The 18,193-nt window shown below is 38.3% G+C and overlaps 1 protein-coding gene across 18 annotated transcripts in view; it reads right to left on the reverse strand.

The window, feature by feature from the left end:
• Positions 1-18,193, reverse strand: part of BCAS3 (BCAS3 microtubule associated cell migration factor) — a 372,112-nt gene that overhangs the window by 225,960 nt on the left and 127,959 nt on the right. For 14 of the 18 annotated variants that reach the window (XM_074845789.1, XM_074845793.1, XM_074845795.1 and 11 more), the window contains exons 16-17: positions 8,597-8,747; positions 1,248-1,292 (exon numbers count right to left, since the gene is read on the reverse strand). In XM_074845789.1, coding sequence (XP_074701890.1) covers positions 1,248-1,292; positions 8,597-8,747 — 196 coding nt within the window. The remainder of the gene's footprint in view (positions 1-1,247; positions 1,293-8,596; positions 8,748-18,193) is intronic. The other 4 variants (XM_074845796.1, XM_074845783.1, XM_074845781.1 and 1 more) reach the window with 1 other exon arrangement.

Consider the following 18,193-nt stretch of genomic DNA (forward strand, 5'->3'; position numbering starts at 1 on the left):
TTCCTCAATCACCATCAGATGAAATACTTGGGTGTAATGTAAACTACATTTCAAAATATTTCTTAGGAAGACTACTCCAGTAACCAGATATTCTCTCGGAATAAGGCAACGTCACCGTCTTTCCTTTAGTGTCACATCTAGTGCCTCTGCTTTTCCTGCCTGGTACAGCTCCCATATCCCTCACCAGCTGTCCTCTGCCATTCTCTTAAGAAGTCTGTATCCTAATGAAGCTCTTAAGAAGTTCTTTCTGTTGAAGATAGTATTTCGATGAGACATTAGGGGGTGATATATGTGGAACAAACTTCTAGTAGTAGAAACAAGAGCCACATACAAATATTCTAACAGCTACTGATAAGATACAGCTCAGAAGTATCCTTGGCTAAACTTAAAAAAACCCCCAACAAAACAAGCCCAAAAAACTCCTAGCCAAAAGTCACTAAATTTTCTAAGGAAGTTGTAAGTTGTTCAAACTCCTTTCATTCTTGTTGCCTAAAACTTCAACCACCTAACCCCCATCACATTATAAAAAGGTGACTGGAGGTTATGTAGCACTATGTGAATACTGAACCAAGCACCAACACAGAGAAACTCACTAAAACTTGTTTCTTCTTCTGTCTCTATTTTTGTAATATGCTGCAATTTTACATATTAAAACCCAAACCACTTATTATTTCAAATACCCTTTTAATGGAACTATGGTTTTTTTTTTTCCTCAAGTGTGATAAGCTTCTTTTTTTATTTTGCAGTGCTCATTTTACTTGCTTCACCTCTCTTACTGCAGTACTTTACTGTCTACTCCCTGCTAATCTGGTTTACTTTCAAGAGGTCATCATTGATGTTTTCTGTCTGTAAGCAACTTAGTGCTACAATAATAAAGTAATAAAGGAAGCTATATATATATATGTATAAAAAAAAAAGAGGATTGTTTTGGAAAGATATTGGAATCATTTTTGCTCGCTGGGAAATAATTTATTTTTTCAACTTCTCTGCTACTTAAAAATTCAATACCCTCTCAAAGGTAAAAAAGAAAAAAAAGTGAATGCATTTCTTTGACAATGCTTGATGGTGAACACACATCCATAGTTTAATAGTGAAATTATGCAGTGCTTCCACCTATGGATCAGCCATGCAAGTAAACAGATTAAAAAAAAAAATTAATCCAAAATTAAAAATTCTAAGCACAGAGTTATTTTCAGTGAGGACAGCAAATGAATTATAGGCATGCTGGGTTTGAACTGGGAACTCACCATGGAGCTTTTATGGAAAAACATCCTGCTCCAAACAGGTAAGGTCTTCACGTAAAGGGGAAAAATGCACAGAAATTAGATGAAAACTCGATTACCAACAAGTACACTGTATATCATGCTATTAAGATTTATGCAGAAGGTAAACAAAATAAGTTTTTATAACCGTTCATGATGCCCTGGAAGAGATGTAGACCCCTAACGTAACCAGCATGCTGACGCTCACAGACACCTGCTCACGTGAAGGGTCCCACTGACAACGCAACACCCACAGAAGCAGGAGCTGGCGGGGGAGGCTCTTCATGCACAACTGCTGTGACAAACCAATGCACCAGCTGCGAGCAGGCTTTAACGTTAGAATTCACGTTAGACACAGCTTAGGTCTCCTTCCTGAAATCTGCTGACACATCTGAGGCAAAAGCAGTCAAGAGCCTTAAACAGACATTGAAGTCAGAACTAATAGAAAAAGGAAATTAGTATCAAAAGCAACAAATATGTGGGTGTTTTCCACTGAAGGTCTGAGTGGGACAGGTTTACAAATTTACTGAAAAGAGGCAAGGCCTAAATAAAAACGACAGGTACAAGCACAACCATTTAGAGAAAATAACTCAGGCCTTTTTCTAGGATAGAAACACACCATTAAATTCAAAAATCTTTTGCAACTGTGTGACACAGCAATCTTATTCCCCCACCTAAAAGCTTCCACGGAACGCAGGAAAGAGAACCCTAACTTATTTCCAATGTATTTGATGCTAAAAATCACCTGCTATAGAGCTTAATGTTTTTGGCGACTCCACAATTTATCTACACCAGGATTTTATTTGAGATTTTGTTCAAGTACTTTGCACAGTGCATAGTTTTTAAAGTGGTATCACACACTATTAATTTTAGTGCATTTTTAATGGATTTCTCCCTTGTTCTTTACATCACCCTTGAAAAAGCCATCACCATACTGATATTTGCATAAACTCTGAAAAGGAGGAATCGGAGGTAAATTTAGAGCTACTCACATGCTCAAGGCTTCTTTGATTCTCATTTGGGATGTAACATCATCCACAAAATTGCTGAATAATTGATTTTGTAAATGCCAATGTGTCATTTTACTTTTTATACTCTGACTCAGCGATAAATTCTGACTAGATGAAACAAGTGAAATATTTTCAGGCAATGAACTAACAGAAAAGGTCTATCATAGAAAGATGTATAAAGCACTCAGCCATACGCCTACACAATTAAAAGGATACCAGCCTCATAAAAAAGAATTCTGGGAACTAAATTTGACACGAGCACAACAGCAATGAAGACATCCTCTTAAAAAAACACTTAGGTGAAGGTACAAACCTAAGATATATATTCTTTGACATGCAAAGATGTAAAAATCCAATCAAGAATAGAATATTGCAGAAAAAATCCTATTTTTTTGTTACTAATATAGGCCAAAAACATATTAAAGATTTTTTGAACTCTGTATAGCCTCTAACTGGTTGTATTTAAATAAATGTTTGGTTAATGCTTTGGGGGAAAGAGCTTGTTTGGTAGAACCAGCTGCCTTTCTAGGCATAACATATCATCTCTGAGCAGTGATAAAACCCAATTAAATGGTATGAACTGTATGAATTGTATGATCTCCTATACAGTCAACACATTCAGTCTCTGAGTCGAAGACCATCCTAATGGCTCAAGAGAAGATCAGCCCAGCACTATTGCACTGTTTAAATATTTAATGGAAAGCTAAGTCTTCTGCATAACACATAGTCAATATAATTTAAAACCTAGAATGAATCTAGTGTAAATTTGAAGAGTCATTGGAGAGTGGTCGAATCTGACTGGAGCTTAGAATTTCTTAATTATGATCCTGGATGTTTTGGCAAGTTTTTTGGTTTTTTTTTTCCCTCTCTGCCTCAGTTTCTCTGTCTGCAAAAAGCAGGCAAATGACATTTAGCTGAGCTCATTAGAACATTTTAAGAAAATAACATAGGTGCTTTTTTTTTTTTTTGCACAAACATACTGTGTTGACCTGATTATACTTGCAAATTAACAAACTCTATTTTAATTACAAATTGACCCAGGTGGATACATGCTTCAATGGAAGGTTTGTTTGTTTGGTTTTAACATGGATACAAAATCTTGTATCATGAAGAAAATGTAATTACACTTCAAAAGACTGCAACAGAGTCTTAATAAAAAGCCTTAAGTGTGAGAGAGACAACTTGACATTTCCTTTCTGTTCACAAGGCCTGATTTCTTTTAAGATGACCGTTTTTTTCCTATGATATTTATATAAGCAATTGTTTTTCACTATTTCCTTCACGTAATATGGATGGTATGCTAATTGAGAGAGAATGTACAAATTAGAGGATAACCCAACCTTGAAAAGACAGCACCAGATGGCTACGCTCGGTGACAGTAACAGAGCAATGAAAGGCAAAAAGCTCACCGAGGTTCCCCGTTCTCATAGCTAGTGCGAAATTCCACAGGAAAATTATGGAATGAAGACGATTTATGATTCAAAATCCCAACAGAATTTTCTTAATTTCTTATCTGATTCTGAGCTTTAGCAAATTGAAAACTGAAACATTCTTTAATTTTGTGTTACCACCCTCTTTAACAAAAACTATTTAAGCTTTTAATAAGCTGTGCAACACCCACTTACTCTAACCCTCATCGCTTTACGTCGCCTTAGTGAGAATCTTTTCATCAATGGTGACATCTGAACAAAATTTAGTGCAAATAACTGTATTTCATATCAATTACAAATCATTACAGTAGTTGCTTTATTACCAAAATTTATTATAAAAGCTAAAAGGTGACATAAAACATGTGTGAGAAATGTGCCAGAATGAGAATGTCTGGCTTCAGCATGCAGGAAAGTTGATCTATTGTGCTGGATTCTTTAGCTTCACTCTTTAATTTTTTTCTTGACTTTTTAAAGTTACTTTTTCCTACTTAATTGTATCATGACATCATGACTTTGCACTCCTTATTTTTGTTTGCTTCAGTAGTAGTACCTGGGACAAATTAAGCTCTCTGAGTCAAAACAAACAGGTATCAGTGACTTTCAGTACATATAATATAAGCAATGAGAAACACTAAAATGACAAAATTGCATCAGATACTTTACCTACTTTCCCCCTTCCTTACTAGGGGGGGGAATGAGGGATGGGATGAAGAACGGATAGAGTTTCATGTTTAAAAACACACTATCTAAATCTTTTGGATGGAAAAAAAGTCAGGTTTACTCCTTTTCCTATGAGGTACATTGGACGTCTCTATTTTGACAAGCCCCAACTAATGCAGGTTACATCCTGGTGTTTCACTAAAGCTATAATGAATTTGAGAATGAAGTATGATACAAATATAATGACCATATCCCTTGAGAAAGTTAAAACAAATGCTGCTGTCAGAGAAACCAACTTTTACAATAGTTTTTCTTTTGGGGCAATTATTGTATCTTTTATTTCCCTCCTTCCTATTATAGCTCATCTGTGTCCCAACATTCTTACAAGCTGGAAACTAACTCCAACTCATTCCACAAACACAAGGAACGCTTATAAAGCTACTGCAAAGCACAAAGCTGTCTTCTAACATACTCTGATTCACTGCCTTTTATAGACAAGCATGAGATGGATCATACAGTTCTTCCCCTTTCAAATCTATAAGCTCTTTGTAAATGTGCAGTGAATTAACCCATTCACCAGACTCAAGCAGAATTCAGCATTACTATTAAAATTTTGAGAGGGAAACTGAGGCACAGATATATAAAGACTTATTAAATCTAACTCTTTCACTGTCTTGCATCCCCCTAATCTTTAAAACATAAGATGCTTCCTTACTAATTAGTGTCAGAGCCCCTTTGGGAAAGCCTATCTGCTCCTCAGAAAGTGCTGACAGTACAAACTCCAGGAAAGTGAGTCAATGGGATGACAAAATATCGGGTCAAAAATTAAGTGCTTGATGAAGGTGCAGAAATTACAATGAGAGACTTGAAAAAGCAAGGGAAGAAACAGAGGGCAGGGAACAAGGAAATGATAGTGATGGCAGAAGGGAGGTAATACTCTAAGATACTTAGTGCTGAGAACATAAATTGCATTCAGAATAAGAGAGTTCAATGACTGATCAGAAAATGTTCCAAAATCTACAAGTTTGCATGAAAAAAAAAAAAAAAGCATCTGTGATGAATAGCGCAGTAATGACACAACTCCAGATTCTGGTCTTTCATTCCCATAGGGCTACAGTGAACACTTTTTAAAAATTTACTGCCATTCCACCTGTCAAGTAGAATGACATGCTTTGCAGCTCTGCTCGAGACAGATGATATTAAAAGCACTGATCAGTCCTTTCAGTACCTGAAAAATATTTTGCTGTCTTGGATACCAGCAGAACGAAACCCAACTTGACTTTTTGGTTAATAACACCTGCAAAACTTAATCAAGATGTCTAGTATTAAAGAAGCTGTTCATATGTTAAAAGCAAATAAAACGGACAAATCCAGAACTGCTAATTACATGGTATTCTTTCAGTCTTGCTTATTACTTTTAGAAAGGTACTGCAACAGATTAAATTTTTAATTCTTCAAAAGTAGCAACAACAGAAAAGGAATCTGCTTTGAGGGCCACTGAACAGTGACTGTAAAATCCAACTGACCGTGAGTTCGTCTCCTTTTCTGATCACTGCACAATCAGAAGGTTAAGCAGCTGCTCCCAAAGAAGAGCCTTGTTTCCTCGGAGCAGTGCTTAAAGGTGCTGACCATGTAGGTGTAAATACATCTGTCTTTTGCCATTTGCAGTAATACATGCCTCCTACACTTCTCAGACTGAGGCAGATGGTCCCTGTCCTGTCTAAATATTACACTGTACAGACTTACAGTGCTATGTGTTTCTAGAAATATGAGGGCAGATGTTAAATATGTTAAACACACGCTTTGCCCCCTGGAGGTTTAAGTTAAGGCTGCTGTCTCAATTCGGTCATTTTAGGCATGCCAGGCTTCTTGGATCCTAGGCATTCCTCTCAAATCCCTGCTTTATAAATACAGCTTTTCATGTTAATTTTGTGTACTTTCATCAAATATTTTGGATGCAGAACAAATGAAGGAAGTTCTCAGCTTAGCATTACACATATACATGGGCTTTGCTGAAAATTATGATCCTCATTCATGAAAACTCCATTTACACAGCAGGGTATTTCCCATGACTGTTGTCTTCCTCCCTTACATAAGCCTCACTGAATATTTTAAATTTAATTAGTTTTAAAAATTACACAAAATAAGAGGACAGGGACAGTTTGTGAATAGTAAAATTTACTTAAAACTATGAATATGAACACTCTCTGAATATGTTTAAGATATTTAAGAATAAAACATTAAATAAAATAGTGCAGACTTACTACATTTGCCATAGTTCTAGAAAAGTGTCCTGGTATCACCACAGCATGAAGGAAGCAGCCTTTGTAAAGGCCACTGCATGAGTTACTGCTGTAAACCAAGCACTTTTTTTCAAATCATCACCCATTGCTCCCTACCTTCCCCACAGCAGACCCTCAGGTGGTTTATTATTTTCTGTCTACGTCCTGTCCTACGTTAGTTCTAAGTGACTATTCCATTTCTAGGAGCCTACCAACAGAGCCCAGAATCACATTTCTGTCCTCTGACTGTACTCTTCAAGACACCTCTTTGATATTTTTCCTCTCTGAAGAACTGGAACTTCCTGCTTATCTCCATCCAGACCAACCCCTCTCTGATCCTACCTCCCCTCCTGTCCTCATCTAAGATCACACCTTTCTATACTTTCAAAATTTACTCAATTGCTAGCTTAATCTTTTTCCCTCGCCTGCATTTAAACTGTAAGCAGAAACAAAAAAAGGCAAGCAAAAATAAGCAACTGAAATGTATGTGTGGAAGAAGTTAAACCACAAGATCACCCTCAGACTGTTTCTTTACTGTTTCCTAAGTTCCATTTACAATTATCTATGAAGTTCAGGAACTTATCTGCAGACAGCCTTTGTGCTTAGGGCAATTGTGTGTTTGTAGTTCACAATTTGGCTCAACAAGCCTAATGAAATTCCTGTTTACAGCAGCGAGAGCAGGACTGGATTGTTAGGAGGACATGTATCTAGATACACATGTATATATGTGAATACATACGTAAGCTTCAGAACATCATCATGCATACTTAGTGCACTAAGCAAAACAAGAACAGATTTTACAGGATGTCCTGAACACTCAAGCACAGAACATGGGAATTACTCAGGGAGAGAGGGAATATCCCCGAACTCTCGCCTGAAAAATAATTCCCGCTTCATGAAACACAAGGTAAAATTCACCTCACTATCGGGGCTTAAGCAAGAAACCACTGAAGCAAGCAAGACAGCGCCTGCACCCGTTTGCCAAAATGCAGGGAAGTGTTATGAACCTGTAGGACTCTCAATTGTTTTGTCCAACCACATGCCATACTCAATCTATTTTTCTTAAAAATATAAAAGTCATCTGTAAATTAATGGATCAATCAGACTTTTAACTAGAAATATTCAGGGATTTGAACAACCAAAAAGCAAGAGGGAAAAAATTATAATAATCACCCCCTAGCTTTATGTATTAATTGCAAAAACTGAAGATTTGAAATGTAGCAAGAGAAAAATATCAACTGATGAACAATATCAATTAACTTTAAAATTGTTACAGTTCATGAAGCTCACAAAATCTTCTCAGTTATAATATGGAGATATTTAAGTAGAGCTTTTCACAACAAATATTTTGAAGTGCTTTATCATGGCACAGTGAGAAGTACCAAAGTGCAGCTGGCTCCGGAATGAAAGTCCACACGTGAATTTCATAGTACAGAACAGTCACTTCAGAGGAAAAACAAGGTCAAGGAAACAGCAGGATTAAGTTTGGTCTTTATGCTCAACCTGGCTTACTGGCTTTCCATTTCTGATAGTCAAAAATCGTTTCTGCTTGAAAAGTTTGGAAATCAAAATAAACAAACTTTAAAAAATAAAGCAAAACCATAACTTATTCTGATTGAATACAGCTCTGCTTATGTTTCATGCCAGTTTCTGGTGTGAAACTTCTCCTGATGCCAGCGTACAGTATTTCCCACATGGCAGACTGCAAGAAAATGACCCCACTCAAATGAATACTCCTGAATTTTCAGAGGTTGTTTTGCAGGTTTTGTTTCCTTATCTGATGCTGGTTTTCTTTTTCTGTCTCCTCTTCCCCCCACCCCCCTTCTGGTGCCATTAAATTACATACACTGAAATTAAAATAAGGAATAAAACTAACTATCACTAGTAACACAAATTATTTCCACATTAATTATAAATAACAAGTTAAGAAAGGTTTGTGCAGATAGACTTACCCTGTGCGTTTGGTGATGGTCCCTAATGTCATTGGCTGTTTGATTTGAGCAAGAGGCAACACCACAGTCAAACTCGGAAGAGGCAGGAGTCGAGGGTTCCCAGGATTATTGTTTGTGAAGTTATTGTAAGTGTCTTGGCTGTTCAATTTACCTTGATGGGACAGAGACGTAACAGAACACGTTATTGGAAGTTTTTCCTCATTTATAATTTCTAACATTCATTTATCTTATTTCCGCCTGAAAGAACTCATTGCCAAAAAAAAAAGAGAAAATAAAAAAGAAATATAGAGCTCCTATTCTGAGCAAAACACACCTAAAAAGTCATCTTTATTTAAGGTAAAAAATAAATGACAATGGAAACAGCAAATGTTTATTTTTATATATGGGAATAAGGTCCCCTTCCATGGAAGGGAAATTATTCCTGCTGCTGCTGCTTGCCTCACAGTTTTGTTCACCAAAAAGTTTTCAAGTCTGATTTGAAGAACAAGCTCTGGATTCCAATTCTCTATTTAAAAAAAAAAAAAAAAGAAGGGAGTATCTGGAAGGGAATTACTTTCCTAAAGTACCACATACAGTGTTAGTAATTGAAAGTCCTGAAAAGGTTGCTTTTGTTGTCTCTACGGATAGAGGCACACATAATAGTAATCTGCTGAACTAAGACCAGAGGAAAATAACAAGTAACTATATAAAATAAAGACATGCCAAACTACAGGTAAAAATCAAGAAAGTATGAAAAAAGTAACAAACTTCATATTCATTCAAAAAAGAAAAAGAAGAAAACAAAACATAGGTACTTAAAAAAGGAAGGGGAAAACATAACAAAAAAATCCCAACAACCCTAAATTTAGCTTGTTTCAAAGAGGTCTGTGCTGGATGTACGCCCAGCTTAGATACGCTTTCCTACTTTCTGCATCGTTCTGTAGTCACAACCTTTCATTCTTCAGTTAGAAAAGGAAACTAGCTACAAATTTCATGGACAGTAAAGAAAGAAATGTGAAGAAACCAAAGAAAGAAGTTAAACAAAAAAGGGGCCAGTCTGTTTATAACAGAATCAAAAGTACTTTAAATAGACAAGCAAGCATGAATTAAAAGGTTTAGATCATTAACTTGTTTTTCTGTGTTCCTATAATGCTGTGAAACGCTGGCTTTGTTCTTAATCAAAAGGGAGCCATATTGGGAATTAGGTTCCTAAACAACCGATGCATTCTACATAGATATTATACAAATCCCAGGCCAAATCCATACAATCTGACTGAAGAGCAGCCACCTTTTTTCAAGGAAGAAAAACAGCACAGAAAAGGGTTTCTCACAGGAAGCTGCCTGAAAAGCTTTAATGGTACTTCAGATGGATTGAAAATAGGAAAAGGAAGGCGGAAAAATCTTAATGAATGTCTCATCATCCTAAAGACACTCAATGCTTCCTTTACCCTTCTTTTAATACTATATAACTGTAAGCTTAGGGGTTTTATTTGTTTTTTCTACAAAGTCTATAGACCTCTGCATCTTAGAAACGCACAATAACAAAAATGATGAAATTACAAAGTGTATTTTGTATTAAGTATCTGGCCTGAACACTGGTCAATACATTTTAAGAGAAATAGCAAGGCTTTAATGAATAACAAGCCTATTGAAGTCTCAGAGAGCAGATTTCATTAATAGCAATTTTCCTGCACCAACTTGGAATAAAAAGAAACAGGAAAGGGGGGGGTGGGGTGGGGGGGAAGCTCAGTTTTAAATTAAGACTGAGATGCAATTAATTTTTTTAAGATGAGTTTCAAAATGCATTCTTGGTTCTTGTAGAAAGGAGTATGAATAGTTTTCTGCATTATTGTCTAATTAGTTACTGTTGCATGTAACCAAGGCCTCTCTGAAAGTGTTCCATTCTCCTGTATTCACCATGAGCAACTGCATGCTACACAGCAAACAGCGACCTATCTACAGGGGGGGCTGCAAATGTCTGTAATTTGTTTTCTTTTACTTGTTAGGAATATAATGATTAACTATGAACTACTGAACCAAATGACTGTGTTGTAACACTCCTCCCTTCCTCTCTCTCAAGGCACATTTAATTACTCAGTGCCCTCCGCTCCCAACATCATGTAGTTTTCCATATGCAAAAACCTTCAGCTGATTCAACAGAATATTTGCATGCAGAGAAGTGAGGCATTTACAGATGTCCTTCCTACACAAGGATGAGCTGCTTTATTTTCACACAAGCTGAGGAATCCCGAGGCAGTTAAGGATACTCAGAAAACTGCAGGATTAAGTCATCACTTAGGAATTTTTTATTAATTGTAGCAACAACATCCTACAAATTTTTAGGCTCACATAAGAAAAGAAAACACAAAGCAAACAACAGAATGACTAAACTATACAGACAGAACTTAAAACATGTAAAAGAGATGTTGAATGGGTCCAAAATCCAAGATGATGATTCTTTGGAAAAACACATTCAGAGGTCAAGCATTTCATTTTTAAATGTATAGCTTAATCTGAGGTATACAAACATCAATAAAAAATTACCTAAACCAGAGCTCATAATGCACTGCACTTCACAGCACAAACATGATTACAAAATTTAGCTATGACAAATGGAAAAGCTGTAAATATCTAACACATATCCCAATAACTATTGCCTGCCAATCTGTATTTTCTGCAGCAACGTTCAGCTGCTTAACCACAAATACATGTAATTAGAAGTGATAAAGTCAAAAATTAAAAGTTGGAATGATACAAAAAGGAGACAAATTATTTCTGACAGTAAAGTTTTTCTTGAAAATCTGACTACAATAATATTAAGATGGTGCAGATGAGTAAGGTTAAAGAAAAAAGTGCTGAATAGAAAAAGTAAAAATATTTGCTTTCATTTTCACTGAACTATTTTTAGCTATTTTTATGATGGAAATGTTCTATACTGTTATATCTTCATTGTATGTTGCCTCAGACCTATCAGAGAGGTACATGCTTGTCATCTTAACTGCATAGCCTTGGGGATCCAGTAAATGCACTCTATGTCTAGATCCTTTCCTAAGCCTTCAGCAAAAGCTGTGTTGTACGTTCTGAATTTCACTGGAACAAATAAGTGTCACGCATTATGTTTAGTAAGTCATTTTAAAACCCCGTAATTTTAAGGTGTGCTGTTGTACCCATCCAGAAACTCAACAAAGTCACCCTCCATTCCTCCAGCCCTTCGAAGCAAGAAACTCCTCCTGCAGTAAACGGGAGTTGCGTGTGCACAGGACTGCTGTATCAGGCCAAAAGAGCACAAAGAACGCAGTCAAGCATCAACATTATTTCTACAGCTCAAGCAGTTGTTGATTCACTGTCAAAGGACAAGCAACAAATAAGCCAAAGTTTAAGTCCGCTAGAAATATCAAACATTTTTCATACAGCAGAATTCTGTACTCAAATTACCTTGCCACATGTGGACAGTCATTCTTGTAAGGACATATGTGTATTAATACAGAATAAACCCCTGGAACTAGAGCTTCAACAGAGCAGCTTCACTTAGCACTATTTAAACGCTAACTTGGTTGTATTCCGACAGCTACACACAAACCACACCCTATTGACTATTCAGAGAATACCTTCTATTGCAATTAATTTTGAGAAAATTAATCATCATCATCACAGTTTCATGGCAAACATGCCCTCTCAAGAATCCCTCTGAACATTTCCAGCAGAGCATCCTGAGCGACGAGGCACTTTCCCTTGGTAATCACCCAGAGCGTGAGCTTAACAGCCCTCGGGACCCCGTGCAAGGCAAGTCCTTTTGGTCAAGTATTTGTCTTTCCACGGGCTGCCACGAAGGAGGTTTTCAGATGACAGTTCAAGAGCTGTGCATGGAATACATTAAAGCCAGTTTAGGCTAAGGTGTATTTTCCCTGTGTGCCTCCTCCCGTTCGCCTGCACTCCCTCTCCAGCTCGGGCCACAGCTCAGGACACACACGAAAGGACACACTTGCATTATTTTCACTCAAATATTACAAACTCACGGTCCAAATTCCTGATCACAACTAAATCCAAGTCAAGAAAACTCCTACAGTCAATCCTATTTCAGCCTTTTAGACTTCCACTGGAGAAAAAGAAAAAAAAAAAAGTCTTATGTCTCAATTTAAGCTGCTGGTGAATCTCTTACTAATTTTACTGAGGGATTTGCAAAAAGCCAAGGAAGTCGTGGCTCTGGTTGTCTGACAGCAGAAGTTTATTTACAAGTGCAGCATTAGCTTGGATAAACATTTCCCATTGAGACACTGAAAATATGATCAGTTAGTTCTGCCTTTGTACCTGTTTGCTGAAAGTCTGCAACAAAACCGTCATCGTATCATCCACTCAAAATCTGAGCCACGCTTTACCAGACATTTTATTCCACAAATATTCAAAGGAAAAATGGATTAAGTTGAGGATAAAAGTGAAGAAAGAAAACAACAATGGGCTTTGTTGTTAGGCAGAGGGAGCGGCTGCCATGCCGGCCTGGCCGGGGTGTATTCCCAAGCCAGCCATCATTAACGGACTCACTTCCACCGAGAAAAAAAGGGAGGCCTGAAAGTGCCGGACAAAAGAAATCCCAGCAGACAAAGAAAAAACAAATTAAAAGCACCATTATAAAACACAGATGCTATAAGGAAAATAAACTTCACAAGATTTACTGGTTTTTGACAAAGCTGGACATCTGTGGAAAAGACATCAGGAGCAGCTCCCAGGTACGGCCTGGCCGGGCTCACGGCCCCGCTGCTTCGCCCTCGCCTCCACCCTCCTCATCACAGCCCCGGGCCGGTGACCCGGCGGCAACACCTCCCGCTTCAGAGCTCTCCACGTCCCTCCGCCACCGCAATGGGAAGTTACTGGTGGCTACAATTTTTATTTACGGTTACTTTATTTGCAATTGTTGTTAAACCCATAAAACACTCTCAAGGCCTGAATGTGAGATTTAAACATTTGGTCAAATGACACAATTCTAAGTTTTCAAAGTGTATTTTTGGATATGAAAGGAAAGCTACACCTAGCGGAAAACGTGCTAGACTTGCGAGCTTGTAATACTGTATAAAAAGCATTCAATCAACTGAAAGAATTAATACAGTAAACTTGTCTTCTTCTGATCAACTAAGAGCCTTGATGAATTCAGGCCAGATTTCAAATTGGTCAGCATTTGAACGGAGTACTTCAGGGCACTACTGTCAGAGATCATCTCTGAGGAGAGAGGAAGAAAAACATCCTGATTTTTGCAGCTACTAATGACATAAATATACATCAAAATGCAGCACGGCAGACATATTCCCGCAAGCCCCAAGGAGCTCATCTGTGAATACAGCACAGTGCAGCCAGAGTCATGCAAAGAGACTTTACTGGATCCAGAAAGAATTATGCTGATACAGCCCCACTGTTACTTTGTCCTTCTCTTTAGTCCACGCCTAGTACCACATCAAGGTGACCAAATCACTTCTTACCTGATTTAAACCTTGCTCCGATACATCAGTACCGCAGATCCCTCAGCCTCACCCGTCAGATGGAAAGGGAACTCGGTAACTCACAACTGAGCTTAAAACCAAAACTACACCCTAACACCTAAGGGATGCAAACACCAACTCACCACCAAACTGAATTGAAATCATTTTACCCATTAAATGTCCCCTGGCAGTTTCAATTTGTGTATGGCATGTCTCCCCGCTCAAGTGTTGTGGGATCCTCTTTTGCATAGAGAAATTCCACCTTGTTAGTGAGCAAAGCAAACAGGACTTGGCCCAGACATTTTTCTGGTAGGAAAATAATGATCATAAAGATTTTAGTTTTTCTATATGCTTTACTTGAAAAACTAAAGTGGTATTGAGCACCTCTCAGCCTCATAATAAAATGATTGTGTTGATTTTTTTCATTTTTCTTTCATTACTCCAATACAAAAAGCTTAGTAACACAGCGTCATTAAAATTCAAAACCCACTTGATTATCTTTTATATCTTACAGTATTTAACAGACTACATTTCAAAGTGTACCATGTAGTCTACTGACATTAACACTGCATATAAACGTCTTTAATTTGGTAAATAAAAAGGCAGTAACTCCAGGCTATGCAATCATGTGGAGACCGAGTTACATGAAAATGAACTGTGTTTGGCCATTACTTCTGTTTAGTGTAACACTGAAGATTCCTCAACTAAACATCCACTAATCATATAATGAAAGGGGAATAAAATCCTTTCTAACTGGCAGACAGAAAATGGCAGGAAAAACCAGAAGTGTCATGGATGTGGTGGTTTATTTTGCTTTGCCTTTTATTCAATACAAAAATTTTCCCGGATGAGAATGGAAAGCTTCCCAGCTTCAGTTCCAAGACTTTCACCCTCGTTTCTGACCTTTTCTCAGACATGTTCCAGTATAATCTGTAATCTACTACAGTCGGAAGAGGAAACAGCAGCGCCCTGGTGAGAAACGCTGCCTTGTGACCTGACTAGAGAACCCTGCGGAAGCAATGCTGGCTCACAGAAGTCATTTGGAAGAGCTTGACAGACAAACTCAACAGCGTCCCGAGAAACACACTCAACACCACAAGCGCTAATTACTGCCGAAGTGGGCTTTTCCTTCTGTGTTTGGTTTTATTCAGTCAAACGTGTTTTATCTTTCTCTGTAAAATGTTACACATTTTCCTAGAAAAAGTCAGGAAACTATTTTAGTTAACAATCACTTCTACATCAAAGATACATTGCCATTTCCTTGAATTGTAATCCGACCAAATTTAGACTCATTTCACACCCTAACCCTCAATATTTCCAATACAATTAGACCCATTAAAGGAAAAATATTATGTATTAGCTACAGAATGCATGTGCACATGATCTTGCTACTTAGAGCAAATTTTTCTCTCAGCTAAATTGGTGCAAGTCCAAAACCCATCACTAACTTGATTCCACTGGAATGGATGGGAGAAAATAATGCAGCCGGTTGTTTTCATAACGTTTAAAACCGCTTGATATTGAACCTTTTGAAACACAGCTGCACTAAATCTCATGATTTTCCTAAGAAAGCAGAACTTTCTCTCTATTTGCGTCCAGGCAAGGCATGTGATGGTGACAGGCGAGCTCATCAGAATACTCTGCCGAGACATGCAAGCGCCAGTCCAAGTGTCTCAGCCACTGATGAGACAGAGTCATTTGCCCTCTCACCCGAGCTCCTTGAACTTCAGCTCTCCCAACCGCTCGTCAGCGTCATCCACTCAAAATCTGAACACGGCCTCATAATATTCCTTTCTTCCTTCTGAAGCTTCTCTTTTTTCCACTATCCTCAGTTTAAAAACCTTTGTCTCTCAGTTATGAAATGTCCCACTGACACCTGAAAATCTCCTCTTGCCCTTGTCAAAGGTTAGAAGAGAGAAGGAACGTCCGTGACTCCTTTGGTGCCTGCTACCTCCGCCTGGGCAAAGATGGATTAGGAAAGAACAGTTCAAACCTCAAGCTCTACCTGGGATTTGAACCTGCCATTTACTTGTACAATTAGTGATGTACGGCTGGCCATTTCGCCTACCTCCACACGTATTTCTTCTTTTCCTGCATGGAAAAGAAATTACATTGACAGTCCAGAGGAACCAAAAGGAGAGGAAACCACTTCTGCCAGAACAGCAACAGTGCCCTGGGCCCCATGTCACCTCTCACCAGCAGCTGTGAGGACATCCATAGTGTTAACTGCCTTGTGTAAAAAATACCTTCTTGAAAACCTGAAACAAATGTCTGCTTCTTGCCTTGCCATTTCCCCTCCTCATTTTGTACAGACACCAGTTTGCTGTGCTAAAGTTCCCCACAGTAAAGGCGCCTTGAAGCATTTCCTTAGAAAACAACCCCTCCACCACCACACACACAAGCCTCGCCTAATAATCATCTTTCGGGATTTATTTAACTAAAAATATTGTTGGTGCAAAGCTCAAGTCCATTTATGGGCAAAACTCTCCTTGAAGTAAAAACAACAACAAAACTTGTTTGCCAGCTGTTGGCTCCAGGCTTTGCACAGCCATAAAGCAGGCAGCAGCGGCAACACTTCAGCTGGTTTGCTCCTGATGGTGGTTACCAGCAAAATCAGCCAAACTGGCCTTTCTGCTCTTGGGTCATCGCTGGCAAACGCCAGCCACGGGGGGGGGGGTCCAGACGTTGCCATCCTATTTGTACCAGACCTTGCACCTTCAACTCTTCTCAGATTAAAAGACTGCAAGATTCATTTCTTGTAGCTACTATAGGTACAGCTATGGAGTATTTTGCAGACAAACGCGAAGGTGCACTGCTCATCCTGCCCAACACGTGGCCCTAAGCCAGCTCGGGACCAGAAGCTGTGGCTGTAGCTACCACAGCACCGGACTTGAGTTTGCAAACTCTTCCAAGGAAAAGACTATGTGAGCTCAGACTTAACACTCCACTAATGAGGTTATCGTACGGGCGGCTTCTAGGCACTGTGTAGAGACTCTGTTACTCCAATTTCTTGCACATGGGAATTTTACTAACAGAGTCTGCTGGTGAATGATGAAGCGCTTGAGAAAACAAGTATGCACTATTACTGCCCCTTGTCCTGCCTATCAATCATAATTCATATCAGCACAGTTCTGAACTCAAAGCCTTCTTTCAGGGATGACTCCGAGATGCTTCAGCATTGTGAACGTTAGAAAATTTGGGCATCCCAGACGTCTCTTCCAATGATACAGAATAAAATGATCTTTACAAACCTTTTTTTTTTTTTTTTTTTTTTTCTTTTTACTGGGACAACACAGTCAGAAAAACTGGTCAGCTTGTCTTAGAAACTGCAAACTGATTGGTCTGGGAATTTCTGAAGGACACCTCTGTATGCAGCTGTGCTGGGTGATGAGATAGGGAAAATTTAATAGCAGCCCCTTACCCAAAGGGCTCAGCTTATTAGAATTTAGTTTTGACAATAAACTACATGTTAATATATCTGTGGCTTTTTCTTTCCCCCACCTTTTTAACTATGCCTTATTTTCCCTTGCTCTAGCTGCAACAATTAGCACAAATATTTTAGCATCTGAATTCAATCCAGGTTGAAAACACAGTATTTATCCCAAGTTATGTGGAAAAAAAAAGTGCCTTGAGAACCACTGCATATGAGAACTTGATAATAATATCCATGGATAATTATAATAAATGGCTTGTCTGAAACACCCATAGAAGAGGAACTTAAGTAAACCATAGCAATCTCTCTCCCTCTTCCACCCACCACACACCCTCGGCAGCTCTGCTCTTTTACCCATGACCGTTAAGGACGTTTTCTGGCTCTGTGACAGCATCGTGACTCAGGTCATGAGAAGTGTCAAAGATGCATTTCCTTGAGATGGGAAAAAGCAACTGATTTTAACAGCCCACGAAGACTAAGCAAAAAGAATAAGCCCAATCAGCATATTTAAGGGTAAAGATAAACCTTTTAAAAGATACAAGTATATTTTATTTCCAATCTTAACGCTTACGTTTCTTTCCATAAAGTGTTTACATTTTTCAGACTACCAAAAATGCACAGTTGATTTAAATGCCTTACTTAAGAATAATAAACTGGAAAAAAGACAACAAGGGCAGCACCCATTTACTGCATAATCCATCACCATCACATACACAG

Source organism: Strix aluco, chromosome 19, assembly GCF_031877795.1.
Source record: "Strix aluco isolate bStrAlu1 chromosome 19, bStrAlu1.hap1, whole genome shotgun sequence".
Lineage (NCBI taxonomy): Eukaryota > Metazoa > Chordata > Aves > Strigiformes > Strigidae > Strix > Strix aluco.